At 48.5% G+C, this 13,919-nt stretch overlaps 1 protein-coding gene across 2 annotated transcripts in view; it reads left to right on the top strand.

Moving 5' to 3' along the window:
* The window catches only part of WDR91 (WD repeat domain 91), a 187,786-nt gene that overhangs the window by 39,844 nt on the left and 134,023 nt on the right, over positions 1-13,919 (top strand). For both annotated transcript variants that reach the window (XM_086952995.1, XM_086952994.1), the window contains exon 2: positions 12,297-12,435. In XM_086952995.1, coding sequence (XP_086809121.1) covers positions 12,313-12,435 — 123 coding nt within the window. In that variant the 5' untranslated portion in view covers positions 12,297-12,312. The remainder of the gene's footprint in view (positions 1-12,296; positions 12,436-13,919) is intronic.

The raw sequence follows: 13,919 nt of genomic DNA, 5'->3' as shown, positions 1-13,919 counted from the left end.
AAAATTGAAATCCCCCCCCCCCCACACAATGTAAGTGGCATCCACAGCAAGAACATGACCCCACAATGTAACGAAAAAGGTTGGCGTATCGACATTAGGAGCATAGCAATTAACAAACAGTACAGTGTTCTGCCCAAGCCGCCCCCACAGTAGCACATAGCGCCCCTCAGGGTCCCCCATAGATCCCAGTTCTTGAAATGCGAGCGATCTTTTAACAAGGATGACAACCCCGCGAGCATAGGAAGAATAGGAAGCAAACATCCTGGCCGCAGCCCACCTCCCACCAAAGCTGGGGGAAGGAGCGGGACGCAGATGCGTCTCCTGGAGGAGGGCAACATGAATAGCATGCCTGTCCAAATACTGGATCACACTACGACATTTCCTGGCATCATTAAGTCCCCGTACATTCCAGGACAAAATCGATATCTGATCTATAACAGCAGTCGACATTAGCCAGTTTCCGGGCCCCGCAGGACCCAATAAGCAAATACGGAACATCCAACTCCCAGTAACAGCCAGCGACAGGACCACACCCTAGGGAGCAGTCGTCCCCCCGCATACACTCCACACACATCCCAGCCATCTCCAAACCAAGCAACCAGAACCACAACAACCCCCCCCAGCTGACCCATCCATGCAACAAGCACTCAGAACACACTACGCACAGCACGCAGCCAATCCAGCTCATACGGCCCACACCTCGCACACGCGTTCCTCGTGCAAAGCGCTCTCCGCCACGCGGCTGCCAAAGATGGCGGCCGTTCCAACCGGGCCCATGGCGGACGGGGGCAAGGGCCCCAGGATCAATTCCGCCGAGAAGATAAATGGACCAGCCGAGGCAGCGGGCACGGAGCTGCGCCTGTGCACACAGACAATAGCAACAATCCATACACTGACCCATGAGGCCTGGGCAAGCAAATGTGGTCAGCTTCATCCCCACCCCTCCCACCCACCTGATGACACCCCAACTATCAGGCCATGCGCACCCCCACCCCCCCGTTCCCCAACACACATCCAGTCAACCAACAAAGGACTAGAATCCAAACCAAAGGTACAAGTGGGGCACACCCTCCGGGGAACCTTCTAGAGGTGCACGATACCACTCCCTCACACCACGCCAGTGTCCGAGCCAACGAGTATCAAACGGCCCCAGGCGCAGCGCGGGGGGGGTGGGTGCCCAGAGCGCGACACCAGATAGCACCATCCTGCGGTTCCCCACCGACCCCAAGAAACAATACGTACACTCTCACCCCAGGCAAGACATGACCCCCACACCAACAAAAGTAAAAGCGGATAGCAGTTAGGCCCCCAATGCGGACAAGGAAGTCAGTAGAAGTCAGTGTAAAAGGCAAACGACCAGAATGTTCCAACACCAGAAAAAGAGAAACAAAGACCAAAGTCACCACAATCAGGCGACCTCCTCCTCAGCCGCCGAATGTTCATCCTCAGGGTCTCGATCGCCTCTCCGATCTGCAGCCGCTCGTTCGCGCTGGAGGCGCTTTGCAAAATCCTCAGCATGCTGCGGGTTGGTGAAAAAATGTTGCTTAGCCTGGTGCGTCACTCTAAGTTTGGCAGGGTAAAGCAAAGCGTAGTCTACTTGTAGATCCCGAAGTTTCTTTTTCACCCCCAGGAACTTACGACGCTGATCCTGCACCATCGGCGTGAAGTCGGGGTACATGGTGAAAGACACCCGATCGAAGGAGAGGGCCCGATTAGTGCGGGCAGCCTGGAGGGCAGCGTCCCGGTCACGATAGTTTAAAAGGCGCGCGATGATGGGGCGCGGTGCGGCCCCAGAGGCCGGCCGAGGTCCCAGTGACCAATGCGCTCTCTCAACGATGAACTGGGATGAGAATGCTTCCGCCCCAATGGCGCCCACCAGTAGTCTCTCCACATAAGTTTCCATTTTGCCCACATTTGTGGACTCCGGCACACCTACAATGCGAACGTTGTTGCGCCTACTCCTCGCCTCCAACTCCTCATTCTTAGCGGCAATTACACGCAAGATATTGTCCATTCTCGCCAGTTGGGTGGTATGGGCGGCTGCCGTGTCGTCGTGGTCCGAAATGCGCTGTTCCGCCGTTGTCAGGCGCTCCTCATGCACGTCCAGCTTCTGGACGACCGCATCCATGCGCGACGATATCTTGTCCACCTTGTCCACTATCGTGGCAAACCCCTGCCTCATCTCCTGCATCATCTGGGTAAAGTCCGGTGGTGGTGGCTGCGGCACACTATCAGCGACAGGCGGGGTGGGAGACCGCGAAGTCCCAGCATCCTGGAGCAACCGCGTTCCCCTCCTAGCTCCTCCAGAGTCAAAGGACAACTTGGATTGTTTAGTGTCCGGCTTCCCCATAATGGTGTGCTAGTAGTGCAGCGGGGGACCAGAGCAAATAGGAGTTAGGATGTAGGCCGGACAAAGGGCACGGACACAAACCGAACCGTGGGGGCACGAGCAGGCCAGCGCGCCCCGCCACTCCCAACGACGAAAAAATGGCCGTCTCCGCTTCCAGAACCAAAGGGGCGATCCCCCAGACGACCAGAAGGAGATCCGCTATGTCTCCGTGAGCAATGGTATCTGGGCAGGCAGATGTAGGAGCCAAGAAATCAGTCCAATGGCAAAGAAGAATCAAACAGCCTGCCCGGCCAGCAAGCGGGCCCGGTGGAGAGGGGCAGAGCAGGGCCTACACCCCACGTGCAGAGCCACGGGCTGGCATGAATGATGACGCCGGGCCAAGGGACACCAGGCCTCCAGAGCGCAAGTCGGGGAAACTTGGAATCCTCGTAACTTCGGCCAGCAACCTCCGAATGGCCCAGGAGTTGGACCGTGGGTGGTCAGTCGATATCCCAGCAGATCTATAGGGTCAGATCAGGGCGCATCAATGGTAATCAGGATCCCTAGGCGGATAATAGCTCCGGGCCGCAGGAGCCTCACGACAGTGCGGCCATTCTGCAGTGCGCCCTCTAGCGCCCCCTCCCAAAAAGAAATAGTTGCGTATTTTAAAACAAACCGCCTCCCCAAGATCTCGGGTCATACCCTGTGGGATAGCTTCAGGGCCTAAATACGGGGGACCCTATCCTCTATTGCCATTGCTCGTGTACGGGAACCCAATTAGTTAAATCTGGTCTCTGCAGCCATCAAAGTCATGGAGCGCCTTGACCACTCCGCTCCATCTAGATGCACCAAAGGCAACTAGCCACACTCAGGCGTCAATTGCAAGTGCTCTGGACAATTAAGGCAGAGTTATTGTTGCTGGCCCTGAAGCATAAGTACTATAAGAAGGGTGGCAAGGTGGGTTCTCTCTTGTCCCCAGACTCGGCCAACAAACTGCACGAGCACACATCTCTAAAATTAGGTTGGGAGACGGAACATGGGCTATTAAGGAGACTGCAAAACAACAGGCATTGCATAGCTTCTACCAGGCTCTCTATGCAGGGAAGAGCATAGATAAGTACCCTAACGACTGCACGTGGGAACCCCTGTACCCTCTACATTCTGAGCTCCTGGATGCTCCTATCACCTTGGCAGTACTCCAGGGAGATCTTACCGATCTCCCTGTGGGCAAAACTCCCGGCCAGGATGGCCTCTCGGTGTCGTTTTACTGCAGGTTCTTGGCTCTTTTCAACACCTTCAAGGCAGACAAGGGCCTAACACCCACAGGGGCGGGGGCGGAGATTGTATTCATACCCATACCTGGTAAGGACCCTACTTTGTGTGCATCTTACCGACCTTTCTCTTTTCTAGACACGGACTCCAACATCCACACCAAGATCCTTGCCAATCTACTGGAGCCCTATCTAACTGGCCTCATTGACCAGGTGCCGTTTATCCGGCAGCGACATGGAGCGGATAATATCTGCCGCCTTGCACCCTTTGTAGAAAAAGCCCATGGGTACACCATCTCTGCTTGCCTTCTCTCACTAGATGTGGGGCAGTTTTTTAAATTTTTTTTTTGCAGATTTATATAGCGTGAATTTGACCCGAAGGTATTGGAGCGCTTTACATGAGCACCAGTTACGTTACACAAGGACACATTAATTATTTTTTTTTGGTCGGCACGAGGAGATTAAGTTATTTACCCAGAATCACAGGACGTGGAGCCGACCCCGAGGCTCGAACCTTGGTTTCCCAGCTCCATAGCTCTTTTCTAGACACGGACTCCAACATCCACACCAAGATCCTTGCCAATCTACTGGAGCCCTATCTAACTGGCCTCATTGACCAGGTGCCGTTTATCCGGCAGCGACATGGAGCGGATAATATCTGCCGCCTTGCACCCTTTGTAGAAAAAGCCCATGGGTACACCATCTCTGCTTGCCTTCTCTCACTAGATGTGGGGCAGTTTTTTAAATTTTTTTTTTGCAGATTTATATAGCGTGAATTTGACCCGAAGGTATTGGAGCGCTTTACATGAGCACCAGTTACGTTACACAAGGACACATTAATTATTTTTTTTTGGTCGGCACGAGGAGATTAAGTTATTTACCCAGAATCACAGGACGTGGAGCCGACCCCGAGGCTCGAACCTTGGTTTCCCAGCTCCATAGTCGGCAGTCTAGCCGCATCCTCTCCCCAAGGACTTGAGATTTCTGCAGGCAACCCTTGTTAAGACAGGACTGGGCCCTAGCCTGATCTCCAAAATCATGGTGGCTAATACTGTGCCCACTGCCACTATCCCTGTCAATGGACACTCCTCGCAACGAATCCACCTGGCAAGGGGCACTAGACAGGGCTGCTCGTTAACGCCTTTACTCTTCACACTGGCAGTAGAATCCCTCTGTTTTGTATTCCCCAGGCAAGGTGCATCACTTTCCTCTCCTTTGATGGGCACAAGCATAAGGTAGCCCTTTTTACAGCTGACCTCTTGCTGACCCTCACTTGCCCGACTCTTCCCTCCCTGCTCTTGTTTTGTACTAACTGCCTTTGAAGAAATCTCTGGCTTCAAAATCAATATGGCTAAACCACTGGCCCTCAACCTGACGATACCTAAAGTCTCCCTGACGTAATGCCCCCACTCCTTTCCAATGGGCTCCAAAATCCATAAAATAATTAGGACTGAACCTAACTCCTAACCTAGCCTCATGTACGTGTGCCAACTTGCCAGAATATGGGTGCACGGTTCTAGAAGACCTTCGCTGATGGAAACCGCTACTGGTCTGCTGGCTGGTCCGACACAGTCAAAATGTCCATCTTGCTCAAAATCCTCTACCTGTTGTAGATGTTCCCCACCCCTATCACCTAATGTTAGACTTGGCATCCTTGGTGTGGCTTTTCCCAGACGTTTTGCATCTACTGCCTGTATTGTTGATGCTGTTCTGAATTTCGTTTTTGCTGGCTTAGATGCTTTGGGCAATTTGCCACTGCTGATTAGTGTCAAAGTGCAAGTGCTCCCTGTGTAAATTGTTATCATGCAGCTGCTTGGTTATCCATTATTGACATATTGGATTTACTGATAAGCCTTTTGTAAAGTGCACTGAGTGTGTCCAGTGCCTGTAAATCAAATGCTACTAGAGGGTCTGCAGCACTGATTGTGCCACCCACACAAGTAGCCTTCCAAATGTAATTCAGACCTGCCGCTGCAGTGTCTGCATGCACAGTATCCAACTGCCATGACAACCTGGCAAGTGCACCAACTTGCCAGGCCCTAACCCTCCCTTCCCTTACATGTAAGGCACCCCTATGGCAGGCCCAAAGTACCCCCATGGGCAGGGTGCAGTGTATGTCAAAGGTTGGACATGTACAGGTATGTGTGACATATCCTGTTAGTGGAATACTGTGTACTTCATTTTTCACTATTGAAAGGCTATCTGTTCCATAGTCTAACATGGGAGTTAATTTGTAAAATTGTACAAGTATAACTTTCCACTGGGACGAGATAGAGAAACTGAGTTTGGGCGCTCTGAACTCAGAATTTAATAACACATCTTTTTAGGGAGATGGTTTTTAAATTGTGTGATGGAAAATGCCTCCTTTAGACAGCAGGCATTTTATTATTTAACCATTCTGTGTGCCTCTGCAGTGTGTGTATTGACTGTCTGGTTTTGGAGTGACGGGGGCTGGCGATATGTCTTCACTGTAGACAGTCACTGAGGGGTTGAGGTGGGTGACTCAGAGCTAAGCTGAACAGAACTTGGCTGTATTTAGATAGGTGCGAGGAGTTTTACTTATACCTGAATAGGCAATGTCTCCTATACACAATTCTGTCTCCACCTCTTGTAGTGATGCTGCACCAGAGGACAGAAATGGTTTGGACTGGGCGCAAAGCCCCTTGCCACAAGGAGAACAAAGACAAAATGGGGTATAAGTAGTGGACCTTAAACCCCAGAGAATTAGATCACTTCTGGAATCAAGAGGAACTTTTTGCCAAGGAGAAGAGCTGGAGAGTCGTGAGGAGTAGTACTGCCCCTTTGCTGGGTTGGCCTGCAGTTGCTGTTTCTGCCAAGGAAGAGGACAAAGACTGGAACTTTGCTGTGAACCTGCTTGAGGAAGATTCTGCCAGGGCTTGTGTGTGCTGACCTCCTTTTCTGAAGTTTCAGGGACACAAATACTTCACTACCAACTCCCCTGTACTCCCCTGCTGGGAGTTCTGACCTGCCAGGATGTGCCTCTCCCAGTCCTGGGCCTCTGGAGGTTGTTCCTGCTGGTGGGAGCAGCAAGAAACCTAAAGAAAGCAAGAAAAACAACTCTGATGCCGCCAGCAATGCTGTCAGTGACGCAGGGACTTTCACAGAGGCCAGGGGCAACGTTCGTATAGTGCACAACACACCGTCCCGTGTGCACCGCAGCTCCAACACCTGCAGTTATCGCCCCTCCCTATTCTATCGCTCGCACCGACGCTGCCAGCACCTGCATCCCGTTATTTTGGAGCCGATTACTAACGAGGGTCACTTCACTCTGCATCGCCTCACTGAAACTGATGTCTCACCGCTGACATTGCTGTCTTCCCCTGTCCTGGACTCAACACGTCGCCTCCTCGCAGACACGATTCCTCGCCTCCCCCCTGGCAACCAGGGAATCGGTCTTGACCTCGGCACCAATTCCTCACCTCCACGATGCAGTGCATCGTCCATACATAGACTTTGTTTTCCAAGGTACTGTTGTTTGGGAATCCGTGTGACTCCATGCCCAAAACTGCGCTCCTTGCGGTCGGCGCAGTACTTTAGATTTATGCCTGTCACAACCTCGTAATAGCTCCAGGTGGAGCTATTTGTTCCTACAAGTGCTATTTCTGCAAGTAACTTTTTTTAAGTGCTATTGTGATGTTTGTTGGATTTTTGTCGTTTTGGTCTTGTTTTGTTTAGACAAGGACATTTTATTTTTCTAAACTGGTGTGGTGTCCATTTGTGGTGTTTTGACCGTGTTACTGTGTGTCTTGCCTTTGGGATAAGCCTGTCTGCTTGTGCCAAGCTACCAAGGGGGTGAGAAGGGGTTATTTAAAATGTGTATCCCCTTACCCTGACTAGAAGCAAGGGTCCCTACATGGACAAATGTACATACCACTGCCAACTAGAAACCCCCATTTTTAACACCCAGGATGCCATCCTTAATCTTCAATGGTATATCTGCAACTTTATTTGAGTGGTGGGTATGCCCAATGCTCTTTAACTCTATACTGATGCTCTCTAGGTACTGGGAGGCCTGGCATGCCCCAATCTCCTTGAATATTATTGGGTGGCCCACTTGCACTATGTCTTGGAGTGGGTGGTCCGAGAGAGCAAGAAGCACTGGTTCCACATGGACTGGGGGGTGGCCTGTAGACCCCTGGGACTTGGCATGTTTCCCTAAACACACTCGTCCCGATACGCCAACATCGCTATCCTCACCAAAACGTTCCTCTAAATCTGGGACAAAATTGCTCTCAAGACGGATCTTACCACCTTTCCCTCTCCCAACACTCCTCTAGCTCGCAACCCAGAGTTTGCCTAAGCGCTATAGGCCCACTCCTTTGCTGATTGGAGGGAAGGGGACTGTCGCATCCACCAAATCGTATTTGAAGGTGACCAGATCGAAACCTTCGAGCAATGCAAACACGACTTTAGGATTCCGGAGTCAGCTAGACTACAATACTAGCACCCCGTCACACCCGTACTACACCCAATGATATGAAGATACTACTTAGGTAATCTCTCAAAAGCAAAGGGACCAGCTTTGGCAGGATTCCAGAACTGTATAGGAGCGTATTCAAACGTGAGACCGCATATGAACTGATGACGCGTGCTATTATAACCCGGCTCACTTGCGCATCTACCCAATGGCCTCTCCGCTACGCTGGAAGTGCAGTTCGTTGACGGGTGATTTCCTTCCCATCTGGTGGTCTACTCCCCCCCTCATAGCAGCTTACTGAAAGGAGATCCTGAGCCACATCATAGGGGTGGTGGCCAACCCACTCACTGACTCATTCCGTACGGTGATCCTGGGCATTTTCCCTCTCACACTACAAGCTATGACACATGCCAACTGGCGGCTCATAGCTCACATGCTGGGGGCAGCCTTACAGCTAATAGCCCTCCACTGGAGGAACTCCTCGGCCCCTCGATAGCCCTGTGATTCCAGTGCCTCTTGCACATACTGGCCATGGAACTGCTGTCCCCCTGGGCATGGAACTGCTGTCCCCCTCTGACCAGAAATTTTCACACACATGACAGCCTCTGCTAATTTACTTCACCCACTCGGAACACTTGTGCTTTGCTCCTCCTAGGCTCAAAGCACTCAACCTGTTTGACTAAACCCTCTCATCGAAGAGACTCCCACTGACATGTAAGGCACCTATGCCCCTCACTCGACTAGCACCGTCCCAGACACGTCCTGATCTTTGCCAACACCCTAAACCGAGCAGCCTGTACACATTAACTACCCAGACAAGGCATCGTCACACATATATTTCACGGCGACCCATCCTCCGTTTAGGTTTGTTATGTTCCTAACCCACCTTCCTCTGAGAAACGGCCATTCCATTGCTCCTCTAATGCACTGAATTCTGCTGTCAAGATTCCTTATAAACCCGGCCTGATGTGGCCGTGTTGAGGGGCTCGTGTTGTATACTTGAAATAATGTTAATGTTTGTGTTAATGCCCTGTTGATTTCTGTACTTTTTTGTTTTCAAAATGCCAATAAACAGATTTTAAAAAACCCCACAAAAAACATACACCTCCACCACCACAGCCATCGCATTTAGTCTTTCTTTCAATGCTAGTAAAAACAAAAAAAACACTTTAATTATGACACTGCTGCTTTTAGACCATTATTCAGCACACATGACAAGCTTACCCTTGCAGGCCAATCCTTGATGAAAGCATCTACCAGATTGTAAATGCAAAACTTTCTGATATGGGACTTTTTATTTTTTCTTTCTTTATGTATGTAAAGTTAAATCTACCTTATAGTGTCTGTGTACTACAAAAGAAAATCACATTTTAGAAAGCATGTTTTTAATTTCCTTACAATGTGTTTTGCAATTAAACTTACATTTTAATAATACACATTGTTGCATAAAACCCTTTTTAAATATTAGCACAGTATTCACAACAAAAACTCACATTCCTCAAAACAGACATGCCTCTAGTCTTTGGCAAATAATGAATACTAAACTGTTGATGCCCAAATGATCTCAAACATTATAGGGTACTACAATTAAATAGTAAATCACGTAATAGAAAAACGACATAACACCTAACATATAATATGGTCCTATGTTGGCACCTAGGAGTTCAGGTGACATTTATAAACCATTCGACCTTTGGCCTTGCTTGTGGTATGTAAACGTCACCTGTGCCTCTCTTTAGCAATACCTTTCTTGGCAATATGGGCCCATATTACACAGTTATAGTAAATAAATATATATGTGTGTACACGTGTATGTATGTATATATATATATATATATATATATATATATATATATATATATATATATATATATATAATGAGCTCACATGTCCGCCATTACTCCCTTCACTCTCAACTGGGTGCTGTGTACTCGGGGACAGACTCCGCGTGGAATTCGCTTCCAAAGCTCAATCGCACAAGAATAATGCAAAAGCACTCTCTGGAGCGCGGTAACCATAGATTTATTGCGGGTTACATCTGCATCACAAGACACTTTTCGGCTTGCTGCCTTTTCCAATAGTGATCGGCGCCGTACTGTGGCAAGTATTTAAAATAAAATAAACACCACACAGCTTTTGGCCACAAACATGAACAAAGGACACCAAGTAAGGTTCCACTAAGGTGTCGGCCATTCCTAAACATACAAAGTATATGCATAAAGTAAAAGTATTACATAGCATACATCTGCTATTATGACTGTTGACATAGTTATATAAAATGTACAACAAAAGAAAAATAATGCCGTGGATGGGCTAACATTCTAAGTTACAAACACTTACTGATTGTTACTGGCCCTGGATGGGCAAAGAAGAGCAATACCTCTACATGTGTGGTAATTTTCTCAAGAGCAACAGACTATACACAATAGACTATAAGAGCAGATACAAACATTATGACTTTCATCATGACTTTCATCCAAGGGGGCGGGGGGGGCAGTAGAGGGGTAATTACGGCACATTATAAATGTACGGCCATTTCTTCACCACTGTTTAAACCACCTGGCCTTTTGGTCTGATTTTCAATAATGTGCCTTGACTCTAATCTACGTAACCTTAAGAGTCTGTAACCTCCTCTGACATCAGGGGGCACTTGGTCCATACAGAAAAAGCGTAGAAGGTCTCTGTTACTTTCATGGAACATCTCAAAATTCCTTGCCACAGGATACGTTGGATCTTTATTCTGTATGGCCCTGAGATGTTCAAGAATTCTGATTTTCGTGGGGTGGATAGTACTTCCAATGTAACTCAAGCCACACGGACATACCAGACAGTATACCGTGTGGCTTGTGTTGCAATTCATCAGGCTTCTGATCGTAATCGGTTCTTCAATGCCTGGAATCTGATAATGTAACACCTTATGGCTGAATTTACATGCCCTACATTTAAGACATGAATAGAACCCTGCCAGCTTGCCAAATGGAGCAATCCTACTATTTACACTCTGCTTCCATCCATTAGAGAATGGGTCAATGGGTTAGCATTTTAATCTCTAGACCATTAAATGACAACATTGGTCTCATCACATGTGCATGCTTAAATGTAAGGTCTTGTTGGCTAGTCCTTTAGTTTTCCATTCCCTCCTTTTATAAGTCCTCTTTCATTAGTTTACTTCTTTTTTTATGTGCATTTTCAGAGCATGCTACAGCTTCCCGGACAGTGCTAATGGAAAGCTTGCTTGCCCCTCTTTTGATTTGTAATTTGCCGCAGCCCATGCGTCCACTTCCACTAAACAAGGCAATCCTCATGGATTGGTATTTCTCATGGTGTAGCATTGTTCTACCTTTCCAAGATGGCCCACATGTTGATTCTGAATTTGCTGGTCATGTTGGAGCTTTAAACCCACAAACCATTATGTGCAGTACCATTGCCAGACTGCCACCCGCTTCAATGTTTATTAATTTCAATTGTTATTGCAAGCATATGCCTGTCATGCATATGTTAAGTGTGTGTGTAACCATATCTGACTTATTGAGTGTCTCAAACCCATCAATGACTGAAGACACCATTTAATTTGCCCGACCTATCAGCATTTCAAGTGCTTGTTTTCTGTTTCGTGCGTAGAGATAGCACTTTTGTGCCACTGATATTGGATATATAAAATTCTCCAGCATAGAGTTCCCATAGCAGTGGTCTTGTAAGTGCTTTCTTCAGCTGACCTTTTGGCTGCATTCAGAATTGTACCACAATACCTTCTTTGTGGAAAGGTTGGCTATGGAATGGTGTAAACAAGCTAGGGCATTGAAGTGATATATCCCACAACTACTCTTTCCAGGCTGGGCATTACAGCTTCTGAGGTGTCTGGTATATCTACACCATGGGCCACGAAGGCCATCTCCGACTCATTAGAGTGAAAGAGGGATTCACTAGAACGGAATGTCAGTCTGGTGGAATTGAGGCCAAATACAATGGTATTGGAAACAAAAAGCCTGCCTGCCAGAATGTTTAGAAACATTGGTATGAAAAAGTACATTCTTTATACAAAATCATTGTTCATAAAATGAGAGGAAAAGATATGGGATCTCTAGATGCCTCATTAAAATTGAACACGAAGAAGGGATTCTTAGCTGGATGGTGGAAAACATTTAACTTACAGAATGTGTGTAGAGACTGGCACTTAGGTCTGTGCGTCCACGTGAGGTCCAGGAATCCCTTATTTATTTTAATGTTACAGTATATGTTATTCTTTTTTTGGTTGCAGTGTTTAGGGATCCACAATGGGGGCGGCCGTGGAACGGACTGATGAACTAGTGCGCGAGTATCTCATCTTCCGGGGATTCACCAGCACCCTAAAGCAATTTGACGCCGACGTAAAGGCAAACAAGGAGAAGGGATTTCGGGTGAGTAAGCATAAAGAAAAAATACTTCTAGATAAAAATGTCCACTTAAAGAGACCGGATGTAAGGCACATATTCTCAAATAATACCATGGTGAACTCATTGAGAACATTCTTTTATAGAATACATTGCATATAGAATTGGCTCTAAGGCTAGTGTGAATTTGAGTTAGGAACATTGGGGCCTATTCACAAAGGTAAACTTACAGGTGAGTGAATCTACACATGCAAGTTCACTCTTTTACTTTTGAGTATCTTTAGTACTTTTGTCTATTAGCCATTTACAAATGTGAACAAATCTGTGGGACATGGCCTGGCAATATTCCAGACAAGACATAGCTGCTTTCAGCTCTGTCTATCGGCCCAAATATCCTGCATAATTCTGCCACGAAGACTAAGCCGGTTCATTCACAGCGCACATAAATCCTTGCTACATTGTGGAGTGTTGACTGGAGAGGGAATGTACTGCCTTCGTGACCGCTCAAAGGCCTGAACGGACTCCGCTGGGGAAAGAGCGGTAGGCCGCGTGCTCCAGGCAGATTGCGTCTCGGACTATACCCAACTGGGCCATATGACGCCGACGCCACCCAGACTTGGAGCTCTACTGCTGTGGTGCCCTCGGAGCTTGCCTGGAGAGAGGACTTTGTGCTGTCTGCTCCGTGTCTGCCCTCTGACATGTGGGTGGGGGGGTTGAGTGGAGGTTGAGGAGCAAGAGGGCGGGTAGGAGAGACGTCAGAGCTAGGCCTTCAGCTCTCATGGTGCCCGATGAGCACCGACCCTTGTTGAGGTGACGTTGCGAGCAGATGGGGGCTGAGGCGGATCCACAGGACTGGTAGGAGGATTGTGACTGGGCCTGGTGTGCCAGTGGTGATTGGTAGTGCCAATTTAAGCATAGACTGCAGACACTCACATGATATTGTTGCTCTCATAATCCTCCAGGCCGGCCTAGGAGTAGCAGGCTGGAGGAACCGAAGCTCGGGAGGTGATTAAGTGTCCTATAAACTGGGCCCACGTCTCAAGGTGGTACTAACAGCGGAAGGACCTGCAAGATAGCAGTATACAGGTGCATGGCCTTGGGGTCTGGATATAGACTGAAGGAGTGCTGTGAATGAGGGAACTGTATGAAGAGCCAGTGCAAGGAAATGGTGATAAAATTGTAAATGTAAATGTAAATGTATTGGCATTTATATAGCGCACTACTTACCCGTAGGGTCCCAAGGCGCTTCGACCGCTGCGAAACCCTTCCTGGCTTCCCTGAGAGATGGTCCCTTAATGGGTATCTCCAGGGTGAGACCAGGCATCCCCGGCGGTCTGGTGGGGCCGTTAGTGAAGATGAGGCAAGCTAATGCCCAGAGTTGCCGAGTGTGATCGCTGATCAGAGTGGGCACCGAGGCGAGAGAATTATCAAGTCCGCTGACCCTGGTCCAGAAACCTGCCACGCCGGGAATCGAACCCTGGTCCCGGGCCGTCCTCTGCTCGCGGGTCTGC

This window comes from Lissotriton vulgaris, chromosome 1_2 (genome assembly GCF_964263255.1).
Source record: "Lissotriton vulgaris chromosome 1_2, aLisVul1.2, whole genome shotgun sequence".
Taxonomy (NCBI): domain Eukaryota; kingdom Metazoa; phylum Chordata; class Amphibia; order Caudata; family Salamandridae; genus Lissotriton; species Lissotriton vulgaris.
The sequence above is the reverse complement of the archived record's forward strand: the minus strand, read 5'-3'. Positions and strand labels throughout refer to the sequence as shown.